This window comes from Lipotes vexillifer, unplaced genomic scaffold, assembly GCF_000442215.2.
Source record: "Lipotes vexillifer unplaced genomic scaffold, Lipotes_vexillifer_v1.1 scaffold1180, whole genome shotgun sequence".
NCBI lineage: Eukaryota > Metazoa > Chordata > Mammalia > Artiodactyla > Lipotidae > Lipotes > Lipotes vexillifer.
Genome location: NW_006771828.1, coordinates 794525 through 815997, shown reverse-complemented (window position 1 = coordinate 815997; position 21473 = coordinate 794525). Strand labels below are relative to the sequence as shown.

The 21473-nt window shown below is 41.3% G+C and overlaps 1 protein-coding gene across 2 annotated transcripts in view; it reads left to right on the top strand.

The window, feature by feature from the left end:
- The window catches only part of COL9A1 (collagen type IX alpha 1 chain), an 85518-nt gene that overhangs the window by 54269 nt on the left and 9776 nt on the right, over window positions 1-21473 (top strand). For both annotated transcript variants that reach the window (XM_007447203.1, XM_007447202.1), the window contains 8 exons: window positions 7836-7889; window positions 8495-8566; window positions 9071-9106; window positions 9798-9842; window positions 11332-11364; window positions 14422-14568; window positions 14783-14837; window positions 16277-16465. In XM_007447203.1, coding sequence (XP_007447265.1) covers window positions 7836-7889; window positions 8495-8566; window positions 9071-9106; window positions 9798-9842; window positions 11332-11364; window positions 14422-14568; window positions 14783-14837; window positions 16277-16465 — 631 coding nt within the window. The remainder of the gene's footprint in view (window positions 1-7835; window positions 7890-8494; window positions 8567-9070; window positions 9107-9797; window positions 9843-11331; window positions 11365-14421; window positions 14569-14782; window positions 14838-16276; window positions 16466-21473) is intronic.

Below are 21473 nucleotides of genomic sequence, written 5' to 3'. Positions count from 1 at the left end.
AGGAATGCCTTCTGACGTTTTAACATGGGATAATCCAGATAAACAATGGAACAGGAATGCTACTTAGATATACAATACACTTTTTTCCCCCTAGAAAGTAGAAACAAAAATGAAGTCTAAAAAAAAAATAAAAAACATGCTGACCCTTTCTGCTCTCATCCCATGATGTAGGAAATATTTTAGTGTGATTAAAAAAAACAACTTTATTGAGGTATAATTCACCTACTATATAATTCACCCATTTAAAGTATACAATCCACTGAGTTTTAGTACATCTGAAGAATTATGCAAGCATCACCACAGTCCACTTTAAAACATTTTCATCACCTCAAAAAGAAACTCTAGATCCACTTGCAATTCAACATCCCCACCCCCACCCCCAGTCTTCTCAAACCTAGGAAACCACTCATCCACTTTCTATAGATTTGCCCATTCTGGAAAGTTCATATAAATGGAATCATGCAGTATGTGGGTTTTTTAATGATTGGCTTCTCTCACTTAGCATAATGTTTCAAGGTTCTTTTATGCTGTACCATGTATCAGTACATCATTCCTTTTTATTGCCAAATAGTATTCAATTGTATGGATGTACCACATTTTATTCAGCCATTCATGCATCGATGGGCATGGGGGTTGTTTCCACTTTTTGGCCATTATGATTAATGCTGCTGTGGACATTTTTCTACAAGTTTTTGTGTTGACTTGTTTCATTTCACTTGAGTACATACCTACGAGGGGAATTGCTGGGTCATGTGATAACTCTATTTTAATCTTTTGAGAACCTGCCAGACTTCTTTTAGTGTGAACTTATAAATGTGTCTATTTTGCAGCAAATATAGCTATGTATATTTTCTCACTAGATACACGTTAACCCTTAGAGAGAAACTGATTTGGAAATGAAACATGATGCACTCAAATTCAACTTTAAAAAATTCTCCCTGGTCTTGATTTTAAGTTCTTATCTTCAAAGCCTGCTGGGTAACACAAAGAACTCCAAGTGAGAACACAGAAACGTTCCCAAATATCATTGTTACTTTTTAAAGAGCGTCTCTTGAGTATGTTGAGTGAAGATTTTCACGCTTCAGAAAAGTGAAATATCCCAGGTGTCTTGCAATATGAGAGTGGAGAGTGGAGTTTTCCCACTTCTCACCGCTGTCCGTCAGCTGACCTGTACCAGACAGTGTCCGATACTTTCCCTCGATTGACTGTCAGAGCAGTGATGTCATAGCTGGATCCTATTTCTGAAGAAACAGAAAGACTGAACGGTGTGGAGGAAGGGCGCTGGAGCTTTGAGAAAATTGCCTATTTCATCTCGTGCCGCCTGCTGATGGCAGGACCAGGCACAGAGCACAAGCCGTACGGGTGCAGTGGGCTCGGCCCATCCCCAGCTCAGGACTACAGGCCGGCCTTCAGAAGCGATGGTGTACGGTGAAGGCGGTGTTGACTTCGCTCACGGGAGGGCGGCGGATCCGAGGAAGTTATGCCTGCACAGGGTTTTGGGCCCGATTCCGGTTTTGCTTGTTAGTTTCTGTAAGCGTCCGCGTTCTTCCCACTGTTGCCGTCACCGAGGCTCAAAGCCTTGGTGTTTCTTCTCCATCACGTTCTTGTCCCCAGGAGGACCTGCTCATCCTACCACCTCCTCTCTAAAGCCTGCTATCTGACTCTTCTTTCTAAGCCCACGTCCACCCCCTGGCGCAGGTGGTTCACTGCTGCTTGATTGTCGCAGTCATTTCCTGATTTGCCTTCCCTGCTCCCATCTTTCCTTCTACTGCGGCTCGCAGCAGGGTACTCTTGGTATTCTGGCTGGGATAGCTCTCCGTTCTCCAGGACTCTTGCACATCACAGGGTGTCCTGCATCTGGAACTGCAGCCGTGTCCCCGCAGTCCTGGTGACAGACGTAAATGCCTGGGGAAAGGTAGGACTCCAAGTCTGCATGTGCCTCCACATTGGTCTTTGCAAAGTACAGCATCCAGCATCATTTCTCTTCTTCATTTAAAAATCTTCAGTGGATTTCCACTGACAATAAAGGAAAGTCTGAAATCCTAAACTGTTTATCCCCTAGTTTTACTTCCCATTTCTGCCTTGCTAAGAGCCTGTGTTCCAGCCAAGCTAGACTTCATGCTAATTCCCAAATACTCTCTGCACTTCTCAGCCTGCCTGTTTTCTTTGTGATGCCTTGCAACTGAGATGGCATTTTCCTCTGTTTCTCTGACTGGACATCCCATGTGCCCTCCTAGATACAATTGAAGTGTTAATTCTGCAATGGAACCATCTCTGATGACGCCCTACCCCCCAGATAGAAGTGATCTCTCCTTATTCTGAACCTGTAACCCTTGGTCCCTTTTTGCCCTGTGGTGTGGAAACTGCAGGAAGTCAGGAACATGTCTGATCCACATTTGTGTTCCCTACATCTCTTTCCTCGGGGCCTGCCGTAAGGTCGTGCTCAATAAATATTCCTTGAAATGCTTTGGGTGGGAGGTACAGTAAATCTTGCTATGCTGCCTCTGTTCATAATTGACTTTTCACCTACTATAAATTTTTCACAAGAGTATCACGTGTGGTTATAAATATTATAGTTCTAGATCAGAGTTTTTACACCAAATGTACTTACTGAAAGATACATTTGTTCTTTCATTTTCCATCATTAAATTCACTTTCTTGTAAATTCAGACATTGTCACCTATTCCCCACAAGTTTGATCAGTTCTTCCTGCAAATCTTCAATTGAGAAGCTGAGTAGAAGGAACGAAACCTATTTCTAATGTGTCCTGTGAAAGAATCAAGGTTAACTGTAGTCTGTCTTTGAAATTAAATTCTCCCCTTTCCTCACCATTGTTCCATCAACTTTCGCCAATGCCACGGCAAAAAATATTGGAGTTATGGCATCTCTAGGGATTAGGTATGAGCACGTATCTTTACCACTTGGCTTGTGCTTCTGGCTTTTTCTGTCACATTCCCCTGTGTTTACACATGCGTCTGGGTGACTCCTGGTTTAGAGCCAGCAGGTGGCTGGGGCCTCTGATTTGGTCCTACCGTGTAGTTGCTCCGGTCCGGCTTCCTCTTCCAGGCTTCCCAGAACTTGCCAGGGCTTTTGTTGAGTGGGTTGTGTTTGCTCTGCTCTCGTGATTTCGATTGGGATGAGTGCCACACAGATCTACCCCCAGTTTTCTGAAGACTGTACACTCGTGGAATGTGGAAGCCTGTCTCCTCTCTCTTGAAGCCTTCTAACCTGACCCCATCACCAACAGCTTCAGCACAGAGGTCCCACATGCTGTGCTGTTGAGTGACCTAAGCTACCTTCCTACCCCATCAGACTCTGGAATATTCTCCCAGTCAACACTTCGTGAAGCAGCTGTGATGGTTATAGTGTAAACAGATTGTCATCTGCTTCTGTGTGAGGGGATATTTAAACCTACATGGAGAGAAATACAAAGTACACAATGTTGTAAAATTGAATAAATCTTAAAAAATATTTCTGTGGCAAGCCTAAAAATCATCCCTGTAGTAGGACTAATATGATCTGCCAATGTTAATATGAAAATGGGTTTGTAAAAGCAGCAATCTTGGGCTTCCCTGGTGGCGCAGTGGTTGAGAGTCCACCTGCCGATGCAGGGAACGCGGATTCGTGCCCCGGTCCGGGAAGATCCCACATGCCGCGGAGCGGCTGCGTCCGTGAGCTATGGCCGCTGAGCCTGCGCGTCCGGAGACTGTGCTCCGCAACGGGAGAGGCCACAACGGTGAGAGGCCCGCATACCGCAAAAAAAAAAAAAAAAAAAAAAAGAGTAAAAAAAAGCAGCAATCTTTAGCAATCATAACTCATCTTCTGGGTTGAACATCCTTTTTGCCAGAAAGAGGCATTTAGTGTATACTACAGACTGAGTATAGTGATTTATAATTTCCCAGTTCTGAAACTGGCAAGGTACTAAGGATAATGTTTGTTCTTCAGCTGGTTAGCACTTGGGGTTATCAGGCAAATACAACAACCATCACAATCTAGAGCACAGTGGAGTAAAATCCATTTTTTTGGTAAAATAATTATGACAACCCAAGTATAATAAAATGCATTTTTTGGTGGTATTTTAGAAGTCTAATAGTTCCATTTTGAAAGGGAGACTTCCATATTGGAGTATTTGTATTTATTAAAATGAGTTTTACAAAATAGCCCCTAGAATTTGTTTATAAAAAAGGCGCCTTCTTAGAGAACCGACAGAAACTCGAGAAATGAGGACTAGAGACTTGTTTTTTCCAAGCATAACTCATGCTTTTAAAGAAATTTGGAAGATTTGAAGTGAAAAGAACATTTAATGGAACATTTGATTGAAAACCATCATTTTGACTGATGTCTTATTCCTTGGATAAACATGACAACTAGCATGTCTGCAGTGCTTACTATGAGCTGGACGTTGTTCTAAGTACTTCATGTATCTATTCAATCCTCCCCAAAGCCCATTTTACAGATGAGGAGACCGAGGCACAGAGGGGTTGAGTTGCCTGCCTGGAGTCAGCTGCTGCCTGGCGGAGCCAAACTTCAGACCTGGCCTTGGAGCTTAGTGTCCAGGTCCCCATCTCCACCCTCTAATGCCTCCAACATCAAGGTTCCGCTGCATGTTTTTTTTTTTTTTTTTTGGTACACGGGCCTCTCACTGTTGTGGCCTCTCCAGTTGTGGAGCACAGGCTCCGGACGCACAGGCTCAGTGGCCATGGCTCACGGGCCCAGCCGCTCCGTGGCATGTGGGATCTTCCCGGACCGGGGCACGAACCCGTGTCCCCTGCACTGGCAGGCGGACTCTCAACCACCACACCACCAGGGAAGCTCCGCTGCATGTTTTTATTTGAAGTTAGCCTGGCAAATTCTAACGGCACAAAACACATTTAGCAAATTTTAGTATTTATGGAGCTTTCGCAGTGAGCATTTAACAAGAATCTAAGTAAAGCTGGTGAAGACAAATGAACAGAACACAAGCCCCAGTAATTTCCTGGGTCTTACCCCAAACCTACAGAATCAGGACCTGGGGGAGAGGGGTGGAATGCGGAGGGGAGAGGGGAGGTGGGGTGGTGAAGACTCCAGTGAAATATATTTCTAAAACCTCCTCAGGGGATTCTGATGCACAGCCAGGGTTCGGAATCATTATAGAGGGTCTGCATCTATTTTTTTCTTTAAGCCTTGATTGGCTTCTTAGATAGGGATGAATTGGAAGATGTGTCTTAACATGTTGGAGATAAATATGGTGGCACAGAGCACCCAAGAGAAAAATAGAACATTTTCTTATGGTCTTCGCATTTTCAATGGTAGGATGTTGCCTTTTTATCTGGTTCCTTCCAATTCTCTTGTTAAAACCCATAACTTTTGTCAAGAGGTTTGTAAATATCAGCCATGGGACAGAAGAGCCATTTCCCCACCAGCCTCCCTGGCCCACATCTGAGAATGTGGTTTCACCATAGCTGTTGAAACAGAAGAGATTTATCATTTTTTTTTAGCACTCTTGTTGTTACCAGGTTAGGGTGAATTGCTCCCTGCAGGATGTATTTAGTTTAACCTGTGTTTTTTTTTTTTAAAGATTACTATTTATATCTCAATTTCTCATGTTCATCTTAGTTACAGATGAAATTAAAGAACTTAGAGGAAGAATGTGCATGTTTTTAGAACACATAGAAATCATAAGAATGGCCATGAGAAAATCTTGCCCTAACTTAAAAAAATTTTTTTTTGGTAGCTGTTTGGTCATTGTGAAAATAAACATTACCTTTTTGCACAGTGGGATGATTTCTATAGAAATACCTAAGTTCAGAATAGCCAAGGATTTATAAGCTAGATGTGAAATGAAAATGAGGACCCACACGCTGTCTATTTGTGCAGGGACAGAAAAGTGAATGCCCGTAATTTCACCCATCTCTCCCCTGGTCCTACGTGTGTTGCCCTGTCATGGCTATTGGTGAGCAGAGCAGGCTGCGTAGACTGGGTTCTGAGCCATTTGTACGTATTACCAAGGGCTGCCGGGGCTTGGAAAAGACTTCTGAACTGAATAATAAGAGCTCATGAAAGACAGAGAAAATAAGATTCCAGCAGAGAAAATCTTTGTCTTTGACTGAAAAGATAATTAATCTCTCCAAAAGTAAATGAAAGGTTATACAGTCCTTTATTTTCATTTAGCCTTTTGGTTTGTGGAAGAGGAAAAGAGTATATTAATCATCTTTGTTTTGGATAAGATGGCATAATGGTTCATTTATTTAGAAATGAATACTTGAGGTTGTATCAAGAACTTTGCTTTCCCTTTCTGACACGATTAATTATGTTTCCCACCAATGACTGTTAATCGTTCTGTGAATTAAAGTCATTTTATCTCAATGACATTTAGGATCTCAATCAGGATGCAGTTCAGAAATAATTTGAAAATGCCAGCAGAGCAGATGTACTGAAGAAAATCTATCTTGAACTTGGAAGTACTGGGTCATATTAATGGAGTGAAACCCAATCTTTATGTGTAGAGACACATAGAAGAATCTGTCGTAAGGGCTGGTTTTCACCTGACTTATCAATATATCCTTCTAACATCCGTCCACATGGGGCACTGCTTCTGGCTTCCAAGCTGCTCACAAGGGTTACGTACCAATGTATTCTTCAAACTCATGCATTAGACAGAACATTGATATAAAAGTTTTTGAAAAGCATTTAAGAGTATTTTGTTTAAATCACCTGAAGTCATATGAAACAACTGCCATGAAATTATAGCTAGAGACTTGTAATTTGGCATACAATTCTCAGTCCTCTAGAGCAACTGAAAATGCAGAAGGTTTATAGATCTTGACATTTTGTTCCTTTCATAGATGAATGAATAACATATGGGTCAGATCAGGATAATCTTATCAGAAGCCCTTATAAATATTAAAACTTAATATGACATTGTAATGTCATTTTAAAGAAAAACAAACTCAAAAGACTACCTTCATTTTGTGTACACCATCCAGGAAATGTGATTATTTATCCAGCAACCTCAGCATTCAGCTTAGTTGAACTCGCGTTAGAAATGAAACAAGCTTTTGTCAGACTGCATAAAAGTGTGTGAAGTTCTCAGAGAAAGAAACTGAAGAGTTTGTGGTGTTTCCTTTTCTCAAAGGGCTTCGAGTTTCAAATAAATTGATATTGGGTCACAAGGAAATGAGAGTGTTGCTTTTGGTGTATCTACATTATAAATTGTACTTTCCAAAGTCTATTTAATCTTTTAAGACATGTTTAGAACGAGTAGAACAAAGGATTTTTCAGAAACTTTATAAATTTCTACTATTTATGTCTTTTTGAAGTTACAGTAGTAATTTGAAGGCGAACGTCTCTGTCCTGTGTCTTTTTCAGTCTTTCGAGGTTCAAGATCATTTGCCAGATGCTGCTTTAAAATGTACTGTGGACCTGAAATTTACTCTGTGTTTTACACATTTAAGTGGAGTTCAAAATTTTACTATACCTATACCTCAAGAACACGTAGTCTAAATGAGAGGATAAAGCATGTACACAAATCACCATAATCTAATTTGGATGGGGAGGTAGATGCTGAAAATTCCTAATTGCCATTTCTTGTAGAGGTATCAGGTATGATGTCCATCGAACAGTCTGTATTCACAACGAACAGCGTTAGGACTGTTAGAACTCAGGATGAACCCTGACGAGGCTTCAGGCATTTAATATAAAGGTCTCTGCCTTCAGTTGAAGACGGGGAGAATACTTTGGTGACCTTTATATTTAGACAAAAACCTAGGTAGCATATGTTACTTCATTGAAATAGTGATTGAACATTTGCATTCCGGCAGACTGTCTGGTTGACCATCACGTTTGTGTGTTTCCAGGGCAGTAGAGGTAAAGAAGGACCAGTAGGACCCCCAGGACTACCAGGTAAACTGGTAAGTAATAGCTCTGGTCCCTGGCACTTTATTAGCTTCATACAAAACACAAAATTTTTAAAAGAAGCAAGGAGAGAAGAATAATTTACAAAGGGTAACTGCATCATCCTTACTTGATTTCTATTCCTATGTGAATGTGTGAAAATGTAAATGAGGAATTTCAAATTAAATCTAGGAGACCCTTAAAGGGTATTTTAATCAGTGTGGCTTGTAGCATTTATTTGAAAACTGGGAGAGATACAAAGTGCTACATTTGGCTCCTGGTTGTTCTTGGACTTGGAGAGCAAGTGCGTGAATGCCGCCTTTCACTTCTCCAGCCGTGCTTGTTTGCACAGCCAGCGAGGCAGGGACTCAGCTCAAAGAGCCCACTGTTGGGAAGGGGTGCTAGCCCTGGAACTGGGGACCTCAGAGGTGGGATGCAGTCCGGGGTGAGGGGGACTGGCTGTCTCCCTCAGTTGGGAGAGTGACAAATTTGAGAAGCAGAGTTAAACCAACACAGCACATTTATTCTAGACAGGAGTCCACACACCCAAGGTTGTGTCTGGTTCATGTGCTTTCAAAGTTGCGGTAGCAGTGGTTCTGGGGACTCTGTGTTTGTCTTTCAGGGTTCTCTCGGCAGACCTGGCTTCCCCGGCTTGCCTGGCCCCCCTGGACTTCCTGGAATGAAAGGTGACAGGGTAAGATACCTAGCTGTCCAGAAAGTTCCTTATTTGGAAGGGTGATTTCTACTATGTTGAGAAACCAAGGTTGCTTTTGGCCCAATGGAGAATTTTTCTAGAAATTACCATAGAGAGCTATCAAAAAAGATATCTTAAATTACTGAGAGTTTTAAGAAACAAACAAAAAAATCTATTAATATAGTAATTTATCAGAAGGGAAAAATAAAAGCTGAGTAAAGTAAAAATTTCAGCTGTAATCACACATCCTATTTAGTTCTAAACTTCCAGTCCTACGAGTTACATTTTACATGGATGTGATCAGAGGACACATCAGGTTGCCAGTGACTTTTTTGGACAACTGTCAGTTTCTCCAGGTCTGACCTGACTCTTGCTAGGTGGTGAGGTGATAGGGATTATTCGTACTTGTTCCTATTCACCAGCCCAGTAAGGGGAGTTGGTTCGTTTGAAATTATATAGTTAAAAATCTCAAAACACTGAAAAAGTATATTTTATTCATTACAGGGTGTAGTTGGTGAACCTGGTCCAAAGGGTGAACAGGTAGGTGCCATGTGTGAAATGCAGCGCTTAATGTGCATTAATGTGCTTTACCAGCAGGGGGCACTGGCTGACCTGCGGTGTGGGTAAAATGTGGAGGCTCAATGTACTTCATAGTGAGTGAAACGCAGGGTTTAATTTGGTCTGTAGCCTTATCTACCATTTTAACAAGCCGGAGCGAATGATGACTCTGCCTTCAAGAATACATATTGTCCTTCCTTTGAAAAGAATGGCCCTGTCTCTCTTATGCAACAGATTGGTTTACTCCAGTCTGATGAGGCCTTCCATAGCCTCATCATAATGTTTTGTTTTTTTCTTTACCAAGACCTTAGCAAATAAACAATGCATGTGAATTAGAGTTAGTCCTTGCCCTGGTGTTTTTTTTGTTGTTGTTGTTTATGTTTTTCTCAACTCTAAGAACCCTTTTTAAGTACTACCTAATTATAAAATTGCTGGATGTAGTCATTAATCCTTACCTTAAGCAGAAACTCAACTTCACCTTCTGGCTTTTCTCTGGGCTGTTTTCTGGGTTGGACAAGCCCCTGACAGGTAGATAGGAAAACCACTGAGATCATTTCATATTTCTGCATGATCTTGGGGGCACTGCAGGGACTTTTGAATGCTTCTCAGTGTTGACTGGTTAAAATTGAGCCAAGGAACTAAGAATTTTAAAAATGTGACTTTTAACTTTTAGGGTGCCTCTGGTGAAGAGGGAGAACTGGGAGAAAGGGGTGAACTGGTAAGACACTTTTTTTTTCTGGTTATTGATGGAGACTCACTGATTTTGAGCTGTATTAGAAACATACGTACTTTTTCTTTTCTCTGACCTTGCTATCCTTGCTGACTTATTTAAAGGGAATATGTTTCTTACATAAGCTAAAAAACAACCCCCGAGCATCACACCCAAGATCAAGTAAAGTGGAGGGGAAACACGGCAACATCGATAGACGTGGCCTTAAGTGTTGGGAGGACAAAGCGTTCCCTTTGGAGGGCATGTTTTCTTGTGGTTTTCCATGTAGACATTCAAGGTGATTCTTATGTGGCTGTAGACAAGTCTACGAATAGTGCCCATCACGGAAACAAAATGAAAGCTTTATTATAGTTTGTATTATAGATTATTGTAGTTAGAGAGTTGAGGCTCCCAAGTTCGACCGTGGCTATCCTCCACGGCCTTTTGGAGTCTAAGACCCTCCAAAGAAGTGATTCCAGGTCCAGGGGAGCCTTCTGCTACATCTCCAGGAGGGCGGGGAGAAGAGCAAGTCATCACCTCCATAGCACCGCTAGGCCCGCTGGCGCATCCTTTATGGTTATGACACAATGTAACAGGACCTCATGTGGAAACTTATGCTTGGTCCTTTGGGGGGCGTGTGCGTGACAGAATTCTCAGAAAATAGTTTCAGAGAGCTTTCAGTACAGGAGAAAATGCTGATAGTGTTTTATTCAGAGTTTTAGGATTTCAGTTGACATCTGAATGAGGCGAAGCTTCCTAACTATTAAGTAAATTAGAAAAAGGGGGATCTCAATTTTATTTTCTGTTGAAACTGTTCATTTCATAAGCTAAGGGGATGTTTTATTTCTTAATTTATTTATTTTTAAATTTTTGTTTATTTATTTTTGGCCGCACTGTGAAGCTTGTGGGATCTTAGCTCCCCTACAAGGGATCGAACCCGTGCCCCCTGCGTTGGAAGTGTGGAGTCTTAACCACTGGACCTCCAGGGAGGTCCTTAAAGGGATGTTTTAAGTCATCCTGTTTTGTAGTGGACATGCACTGACGTGCTAAGATGAGCTGAATTCATACCTAGAACTAGTGGTGGGAGATAGTCAGGGTTTTTTTTAAGCATAAGAGCGTGCATATTTGGTTTGATAGACTTTTGGGGATGAGTTTAAAAATATTGTTAGAGTTTCAGAAATGAAGTCATCTGGTTTAAATGTCTGTTATGTTTCATAACAGCATGCTAGCTTAATGTCTTTCGACTTGCGCATTTCAGTTCTCCACACCTAGCATTTTAAATCTGAATGCAGCCTTGGAGAGCTGTGATTCAACCCTATTATTTAACAGACAAGTTAGCCAAAGGCTGGGAGGGGACCAGAATCCAAATTGTGAATCTAATTTTTTTCTGTGGTGTCATGGTTCTGTTCATGGTTTTCTATTGAGTTTGGCAGCATGATAACCTTTTTAGAGTTTTTAGTAAACATTGTTCTAATATAATTTTGTTTTATTGATTTAGGGAGATATAGGATTACCTGGCCCAAAGGGATCTGTAAGTATAATGAACAGTAACAGTATAAAAAATAAAAATATGAATAAAGCTATAGAAAATGCAATGCTCTGCTTTATGAAATCATTCTAGAAAATTCAATTCTAAAAGGACTTACCTTTAAGGAAATTAACACCTAAATTTATTCTCTACGTAGTGGATTAGTCCAAAGAAAAAACCTCACAACAGTGTAAATGGATCTGCCTTTTGACCTAATCACTCTAAAGGAAGTTTTTTTTTTTTAATATTAAAGTGGCTCACTGAATATACGTCGTAATTTCTTCCACAAACGGTTTATTTTATAAGAACCGACCTGTTCTTTGCAGTGACAAGAACATAAGTGAATTTCATTGTCAGTCACAGCATTGCAAATATTTCAGCAATTTTCTTAATCTTCTGTGTGTTCTCATTGGGGAAGTAAGGTATAGGCACGATACCTAAGAAAATACAGATAATTATTAGAGCGAGAAAATAACCATCTCATTCAACTTATCATTTTACAGAAACTAAACTGATGTCCTTAGAGATCAGATGTATTCAGAATTATAGAACCAATTAATAGCAAATCTAGAATGGCTTGCTAATTTGAAAGGAACGCACATCTAATAAAATAAGAAATTTAAAATAATACAAGCAGAAAGGAGGAAGCTCAGACTTCAATCTCAAGTGCATCTATCACCAGTTTCCATGAATCTCCAAGTCTTCTTGTTTCTGGAATCCCTGCCCCTGACTCCTGTCTGTCCTTGTCCAATGTGTTATCCTCGTGACAGTCAATGTCATCTAGATGAAAAGCTAAAGCCCACTATCTATTCCTCCTCTGCTTAAAACCCTTTAAGAATAACATTTTACAGAATAATTCAGACTCTTAGCAAATGTATACAAAGCCTTCAATGAGCCTTACCAGCCTCATCTCCGACCTCCCTGGAACGTCTGTGGTTCTTTTTGCTTGGCACACGCTGTTTAATGCCTTGCGCGCTTCCTCTAGTCCTGGACAGTCTTTCTCTTTCCTTAGAATAGCACCTCCTACCTGAGCTTTTAGCCCCATCCTCAGCTCAGCTTTCTCTGGGAGGACCCACCCAGCCTTGGTTACAGTGCCCTGCCCTGGGCTCTTCACACAGCACTGAGATGGAAATTATTACATTACATTATCTTACCTGTTTACATACTGCCTCTAAACACCATGTGACAGTCTCAAGCTTCAAATAACATCTTTATGCCTAAGAATCTTTGACAGAAATCGTTTAGGATTGAGAACATGTAAAGAGTAAACCTTGACAGAATTTGGTAATGGAAATCCTCCTTCACTGTCTAGAAATAATCAGTAATGTTCAAAGGTGAGAATTCAAGTTATAAAAGAAAAAAGTGGATGGACAATGCAGGTGTGAAAATGAGTTAATTTCATTTAAATTTGGATATAATACTAGGAATTAGCTCTTGATTCATCACCTCCCTTCCTACGACCCTGTCTTTCCTGACATTACCCAAGTAATACAGGTGAAATTGAAGTGCACCGTCCCAGAATCAGGGGACAGAGTTACTAACAGAAAAGCTTTTCCTTTTCTCAGTGATTTCAGCAAGACAAAGCTGGTAAGTGGGTGAGGTCTGCACGCTGGTCTCTACATCAGCGTATCCCTCCTCAAGTGAGGAATTCTTTCCCAAAGACCCAGAGCCCTTGTGACGTCCTGGTCATGTTGGCCCTTGATCTCTTCATCAAACATGCCCTGTTCCTTGTTCTAGCAAAATTTCAGATGTTGCCAGCAAGGTAATGCAAAGGATTTGGCCTCCTTTGTCTTCCACCAGCTCTTTAGCGCATTCTGAATTCATTTTGGCTTCTCCTCCGGGTTTTTTTTAGAAGTTGCTATGGTCTGGCATACCCGTCACCCGACAGTTCCCCAACCTTCGTTCCATAACACGTGCTTAGCTTTCCCCCTTGACCCTGACTCTGGAAATCTTTTGAGCCATAATTTCTTCCTAGAGGCAATTTTGACAGGTTGACTAAGATGAATATCAATTTTTTTTGTATAAAGCACACTCCGTGAGCTTTCTTTAGATGTGTCTAGTGAAAGCCTTGCTTCATCACCTTTATTTCTTCAGTTTAAAACATTTGAGCTTTTGAACAAGTTGTCTTTTCCTAGATAAATGTTGCATATGAAAAAGAAGCAGGATTGAGCTGCTTTATGAACATTCAGATCTTGAGCAGTGGTGTTCCCTCAATGTCTCCTGTGCTTTTATCCTCTTGTTTTTATTCTGAAAACAGCAGTCCACTGAAACTACCTTGCCACAAATTCCACCAGAGGTAGCTTAAGAAAAAGTGAATAAATTTAGTCTCTCTTTAAAGCAGTTTTTGTAGATGAGGACTTTAAAGATGCTTTTAGTGGTCTGCTTTCAGAAGAAAAATTTAATTGGTATATGCTTTTGTGCCAAGGAAATAATTGGTTTATTTTTTAACATCTTTAATGTTTAGATTTTTAACTTCCTCAATACTTAGATAAACTATGGACTCACTCTTCTTGTTCTGGCATTTTAAATGCATTGATTTAGTTTTACTTTAGTATTTTATAATTCCGGGATACATCTGGCTTCTTCAAACTCTCCAAAGAATGTTATAAAGGCTAAATAACTTATGTTCTTGGAAATATCTTTATTTTATGCTTTCTATATTGGTGATATAGAAGGTGACATGTCTTGTGAACTCAGTGGCCTTTCTGTGGCCAGAAAAAGTTAACACGTTTTATTAAAAATTAACGTGCTCTTAGAAGTGACTTAAAGTGTGAAGAATGTGGTTTTAAAATATATTCTTCCCATTAACATTTTGAAATAATAACTATACCCCAAAGAAAGATCTTTAAAACGTTTACTTGAACTGGAATTCTAAGAGATTGGAGAGCTGCTGTGTGGCATTACGTGTGTTTACCTTGAGGCTTTGTAAGCTCTGAGCAAACACGGCTTGGGAGACAGAACGTAAGTAAACCCACAATTTCATGGCAGCGCTTGTATTAACATGAAGCAGTCGCATTCCTTGTGTCTAGCCTGGACTTACAGTGTGCCCCTGTGTTCCAGGCAGGTAGCCCCGGGGAGCCTGGCTTGAGGGGACCCGAAGGAAGCCGGGGGCTTCCTGGGGTGGAAGGACCACAAGGACCCCCTGGCCCGCGAGGCATGCAGGGAGAACAGGGTGCCACCGGCCTGCCTGGGATCCAGGGCCCTCCCGTGAGTGCTGGGCAGCCCCTGGGGTTTCCCTTTGGAGACTGCATCCCATGGCAGGGAGGGCGGGGGTAGGACCAGACCTCAGCTCCTCAGCAGCGTGGGGCCAGCTCTTCTGGTTCCAGCCACCTGTTTCCTTGCCCAGCCTGTCGGTTTACCATTGAACAATGTCCTCTTTGTGGTTCCATGTACAAACTGGCTTTTGTCTTTTCTGTCCCAGGGCAGAGCACCAACCGATCAGCACATTAAGCAGGTTTGCATGAGAGTCATTCGAGGTAAATAAATCATCACCGCTTGACTTTTTGTGTGCTTTAAAGGCAGGGGATTTTGAATAATAGTAATTTCACGTCTGTTCTATACAATTTGTCGCCATGTGCAATAGCTCATAGCCTCAAGGAAAAATATTACCTTTCTGGGCTCGCCAGGATTTTTTTTTTTTTTTTTTGCCAATGTGGTTAATTTACAAGAAAGTATGCACACACACACACACACACACACACACCACACACACACAGATACAGACACCTTTTTCCCCCCTTTGGAGCACAAATTCTCAGGCTCTTTCCCCTCTTAATACCCTACCACTTGGTGTGTACCTGGCACTGACCTAGGCTCTCTCTATAGATTATATGAGAAGTAACTGGCAGACTTCTGCCCATAAGAAGCCTATGGCGATTGCTATTTATTATTTGATTCTGGTTGGAACCAATTCTATCGTGAAGAAACACTCATCTTTTGTGTGTTCAGGAGAGAGTATAATCTGTCTAGTAGAATCATAGAGTTTTTCAGAATGAAATGGTCCCCTCTGTATTTGAAAACCAATATCGCAGACATCTTATCTTGAAAGGATATTTCCAGTTTAAACATTAAGTGTTGAGAAAATTATGACTTTATGCTAACTCTCACTTAAATAAGGCCAACTTAGGATACCTGCATTTGAACAATTTAAAAATCTTGTTGAGAAATGTGTTTCCAATTCATTTTCTCCTTCACACCCTAAATTAAAAAAAAAATTACACTAAAATATTTGCCCTATTTTAATGGGAAAATGTTTTGTTCTCCATGGTTTTAGTGGATGTTTCTTAATCTATTTAATGCTTGCTGAAAGAGCCTACACAGTTATGAGTTTTTAAGACAGGCAGTGACCATTTCTAAGAAGCAGGCTTTCTTTAATGTCTGGTGTCTCTTCCAAGCATGAAAAAACTTTTGAGAAGGAGAATTAATAGAAAGTCATAAATCCCCAGGGTATTTCATATTACTTAATATCTTCAAGCTAAAAACGTGAGCCTAGGTCTCAAATGGTATCTCGGTACTAATTCTGGACAATGTCCTTGCATTTGAGAAGCTTCTGGGTGTCCACTTCTTCCTGTGTTGAGAAGCTCACTTTCTTTTCATCCCGGGTTTTCAGGTAACCATCCAGGTTCAGGTGACACACTCATCTCTTTGGACACCGCTCAGCCCTGAAGTTTAAGGTCTTTTATCCCGTTGTCTCAGAGCAGCAGGCTCCATCCAGGGAGGGCTGAACAAAGGAGCACGAGTGAAACCTCCTGGCAGAAAGCCCGTGGAAAATGACCCAGCTTTATTCAGGCCTCACCAGCAGTTTTGAAGCTCTGGTGACACATTTAGAAAAAAGGCACTTGAAATAGTTCTTTTTTTGTTCGAATCACTTTCGTATTTCGGACTCACCTGGACTGTTTTGTTTATTATCTTTTAGAGCATTTTGCTGAGATGGCTGCAAGTCTCAAGCGTCCAGACTCCGGAGCCTCGGGCCTCCCCGGGCGGCCTGGCCCCCCTGGTCCCCCAGGCCCCCCTGGAGAGAACGGTTTCCCAGGCCAGATGGGACTTCGAGGCCTCCCGGGCATGAAGGGCCCCCCCGGGGCTCTTGGTTTGAGGGGAGCGAAAGGTAAGGCACTTTGTCCATGTGGAACCAGGAACACACACTGGCTTTTTTTCAGATGAATTCACTGGTCCTAAAGTGCCAGGTATCTAGGAGACAAGAAGATGGATTGTTCTCTTTTACTGTGGTGATGGTAAAGATTAGAAAACTATCGTTTGATATTTTCTTGACCCTGGTGTGTGACGACAGTAGACCCAATACCAGAATTAAGGTCCCTTGACTTGTGGTACTGATCTTTCACAGTTACACTGCTTTAATCATAGTTCAAGATAAACTTTACAGGATCTGGTAAAGGATCTTTAAAGTTTTGTTTTTGGGGTTTTTTTTTGAGACCTTAATATCACTGTAGAGCTCTTCTAAGATGGCAACTGGCCCTTCAATGTTATCTGTTACTTCAAGTAACAAAATTTGTTAGCAGGACATCAGAAAAATCACAGCATGCATCAAAGCCCCCTCCCTCTTCTTTGAAAGAGTGACATTGGATATCAGTTTTGCTGGGTTTTTTTTTTTTTCGGCTCTGAGGTACAACTTTATTCCTTGTTTAACATGTGAGAGGGTGTGAGGGAGTTTGTTTATTCTCCTTTTATTTAAAGCAAGTTAAGCCCTGGAAACCAGTATTTTGTAGGCAAGCAGGATTGTGAGTGTGTTAGGTATTCTGCAGGACTTGCAGATGAACTGGCCGCCTCTGATGGTGTTTGCTAGATGAGGTGAGTATGTCAGCAGGGGGGCTGGTGGGCCTGGGATAATCGACAGAAGGGACTAAAAGTGCAGAGTTTCTGCATCATGATGAGTGACTGACAGCTCTCTGGGGGAACTTCGGAAAAACGTGGCATCAAAAACAAGAGGGACTTCTGTTTCTTAGGCAGTGGTGCTCCAATTAGGGATAAATATTATGGTGCTAATGTTCAGAGGTCAAGCAAGATGCCTTTCGAGATCTGTAGATGAATGGCTGATGTGTTTGGTTCACGACACTCTCAGCTGGAGCAGTGTTGTTAATTACGTTTTTTTTGTTTGTTTGTTTTTGTTTTTTGGCATGTGCAGAGATGCGTGTTAAAAAAAAATAAAAAAGAGCCCTAATTGGGGCCTCCTGTAAACCTAGCATGATTTCCATGTTTTTGGAGGCTGGACAAAATCATATGGCGAGAGCTCTGAGTTCACCTTAAAGAGAACTGGACCTCTTCTCTGAAAGAACCCCTTAGCCATTCATTCATCTTGGTCCTGCTTTGAGCTTGTATTCAGGAATCCATAGTGGAGGTGCTTTCCCTGTGGTCGGGCCCCGTTCGCTCCGTAAACCATTCTAGGGAGCTCCGTGCTGTGGGCGGACTGCTGGCTGAGCTCGCCCTGTTGTGCCCCAGCCCACGGATGACTCCTCGGCCTTGGTGAGTTCACTGAAGTGAACTAAAGTACAACAATTCCGAAAGAGTGGTCCCTGCAGCATCAACATCACCAGAGACCCCCTGAGTCAGCAACTCTGGAGAGGGGCCCGCAGTGGAAATGCACAAGTGTAGAGTGGTCCTTACCCTACAGGCAAGGTCCCACCTTCCCAGGGAAGGACCACCTTGTAGGGCTAAGAGGATCACAGCCCTGTTTTCTCTGGCCAAAAGGAAGTCTCCATATTTGGGGCTGATCTTGACTTTGAGTTAGTAAGAGCCTGCTCCTGAAGTCCCATCTTATTTCCTAAGACAGGAAAATGTCTGTGTACTTGCTCCACCAAGAGAGCCTGCCGAGGGCTGCCCTTCTCCAGCCTGGGCTGCACGTGGGACTGACCCAAGGAGCTTTAAACACTGCTCACATCTGGGTCCGGTGCCCAGAGATCTTGATTGACTTGGTCTAGGCCCCAGGCTTTGAAAATATTCCCCAGGTCATCTGAACAAGGAATCAGGGCTGAGAAGCTCTGGAAACAAAGGTGACATGATCTGGACACTTTCCGGGAAGCTGGGAATCGCAGTGTGGAATTGTGTCTGGGTTGCGCTGGGTTGACTCCAGCAGTGTACCTTATTTTGAAGGGAAGAAAAATATATTTCTATATTTGGAACCTGGTAAATGTCTCTGACACTAAGTTCATTCATCAAGCAGAGTTCGATGTTATAAGGGACTTCCTCGTATTTTTTCTGCGGTGTTTATGACATAGCCTATAATCTAGAAGTGAGATAGTTCTTTTCTTTTTTCTAAAGAGCTTTCTCGCCCCGCCCTCCTCCATACCTTTCTTGGCACTGGGTTCCTTTAAAGCAGCATCTCCTCTGAGTTCTACTTCTTAAGATTTGGGGTGTGGGCAGAAAGGAATAATCAGATTTTCTATTTCAGTTGATGCTGTCATACATTTGGAGATGTATGGTTTTAGGCAATTGGACTTGACCTTTCTTGTCCACCACATACATTAGCGGTCCTACTTAGTAGAAAACACATAGGGTTCTGCTACCCAAAGGTAGTAAAACAAATTTTCCTTGAGAATAAACACTCCACCATTTGAAACTTAACTGTTCCACCAATCAGAGAAGAGACGTGTTTCATTGTCACCTGTTGCTTTTTGGTTTTCCTGCTTAACAAAGAAGGGATGGTGGAAGTCTTGGTTTGCCATAGCGTTGCTTTGAGGGTCTTTTTCCAGAGAAATTCCTATGTAGATAAGTTTTATTAAAACAAATAAGTTTTACTAAAGCTTTTAACAGTTCAGGCTATGTCTTAATCAAATCACTGTTTTCTTCCTAAAAAGTTACTTTGAAAAACACAGTGGAACATTTTTAACAGGAGCTAGTAGAAAAAAGCCTCAGACCGTACTGAAATCTCCCATCATGTTTGTGTATTTTTTGGTTTTCACCGACATGTTTTGCACACTTTTACACAAACGCATTAGAGCTGTGTGTTCATTTCATGTGATGCTTGAGCAGAAACACAAAAGGCACCTGACTGGCCCTGGGTCCACTTTACTTAGGGTTAAGTCAGTCTTTCATGTCATAAATACTCTTTGTAAATGTTCATGGTTTGTTAATTTTAAGTCCCTTTGAGGAAGGCTGTGTGTATTTTTAGATCTTTTAGTGGGGGTCAAGCAGACGTGTCCCTGTGTTAACAAAGGCTGGGGAAAGTACACCGGCCATATCTGAGACTCACCTTTTCCAGTATTAATCTGCTCACCTGGAGGTAGAGCATCAAGTATAGCTTCCAAATAGATGAAATCGAGAGCAATTTTGGAGCAATGAGAACTTCTCTAGTTTCCCCAACTCTGTTCCTAAAGAGCTATTTTTTGATTCAAACTGCCTATTCCCTTCATACCTTATCCAAAGCTTATTTTACAAGCTTTTTATACGTCTTTTCTGACAATAGGCTAACAAAGGTGGACTTCAGTTCCCTGAGCCAGGTTTCCTATGTCTTGAAGGAAGACGTGACCAGTGTTTGAAGAAGAAATAGATTAACCCTGGGGGTAGCAGAGCCGACACACGACGGCCTCTGCAGGTTGCAGTGTGGCTCTGTCCCGGGGCTCGTCGAAAATGTGTTTTCCCATGACTGATCACCAAAAACCAGTTTCAAAGCTAAGACAGGGGTCTTTTTTTTTTTTTTAATTTGGAGAAAATGTTATTCTATATATCATACAGTGCTGTTTATTATTGTCACCGTGCTGTCTGTATTCCCTTTATTCTGCAGTATCCAAATATGCTGGCAATCCCATCCAATGAAGTTTTACTTTCAGGTCTTGTATTTTTCAGTTCTAGAATTACCATTGTTTTCCTTAAGAGTTTTCATATCTCTCCGGAAATTTCACATCACTTCGCCCATTATTTCCATCTTTTCCTATACGTTTGGTAACATATATTAACATATAAAATAGCCCTTTTAAAGAGACCGCGGTCTTACTCCTTGCAAACAACATTTTGAAGCTGGTGCGGCTTCATGCTAGAGCGTGCTTAACTGTCACTATCGCTGTGAAAGTTGCATTTTATAATCTTCATCTCGTGTCTTCAGAAAATGTGGCACATCCTCACTGCCAGCCTCAAAATTTACGAGGTGACACATTTAAATTGCTAAGTTAACAAGAGAGCTTAAGCTGTTAGTTTTAAAAATGCTAATTGTCATATCTTCCTAATACAGTAAGGCCATCTTGACGATGAGTGTAAGAAACAACTAGTTTATGTATGAGTTCAAGCTGAGCTGTACATCCTTTCACAGTATTTATAAAATTTAAATTGTTTTCGAAATGTAGTTGATTCACCATAAAAATGTTCACACAAGGACATTCACAGCTAAAGTATGGTAACTTTTAAACGTTCATGTCACAATTAGAGACTTTTGACTATTTGACAGATGCACAGATGGTCGTACAGATATTCTTCTTATTTTTGTTGTGCACTTATGACTTTGTTTTTTAAATTGTAACAAACCTGTCGATATTCAGTGAGGTTGGGCAAATATTTGGGAAAAGCGATTATGTATAGAATTTGTTGCAAAATGCTATTGCATTGCTATTTACTATTAGTATTGCTATTTACTACATTGTAACAATGTGGTAAAATGATAATATACTACTGTACTAATGGGAGAGTAGAACTGGTCTTGTACCAGAAGCAGCATATACGTCATTTAGGACCAGTTAACTAAGGTATTAGGTCATCTTGTTAATGAGGCCAAGTTTCTAAGTTTGGTCTCTGCAGGGCCAGGATAATTCATGTAACTTTGTTCTGTGGCTGCCGAATCCCCGAATTCAATCAACTGTCTCGCAAACACACATGGTTGGTTGCAATCCAAAGTACATTCCCTATAAATAATGAGAAGTGAAATGGAGGCACTGATGACAACACCCTTTAAATTTTGAAACTTCATTAATTTATTTTTGGTGATACTAAATTTACATTGTTCAAGAAATTAAAATGTCTGAAAAGATATTTAGTGAAGAGTGTCTCTCCCACCCCTGTCTCCCATCTGTCTGGTTTCCTTTATCCTTCTCATTAGGGAATCGCTATTATTAGCTTCCTACATACCCTTACCAGTGATGCTATAAAGGATCTATGAATATATTTATTTTCCC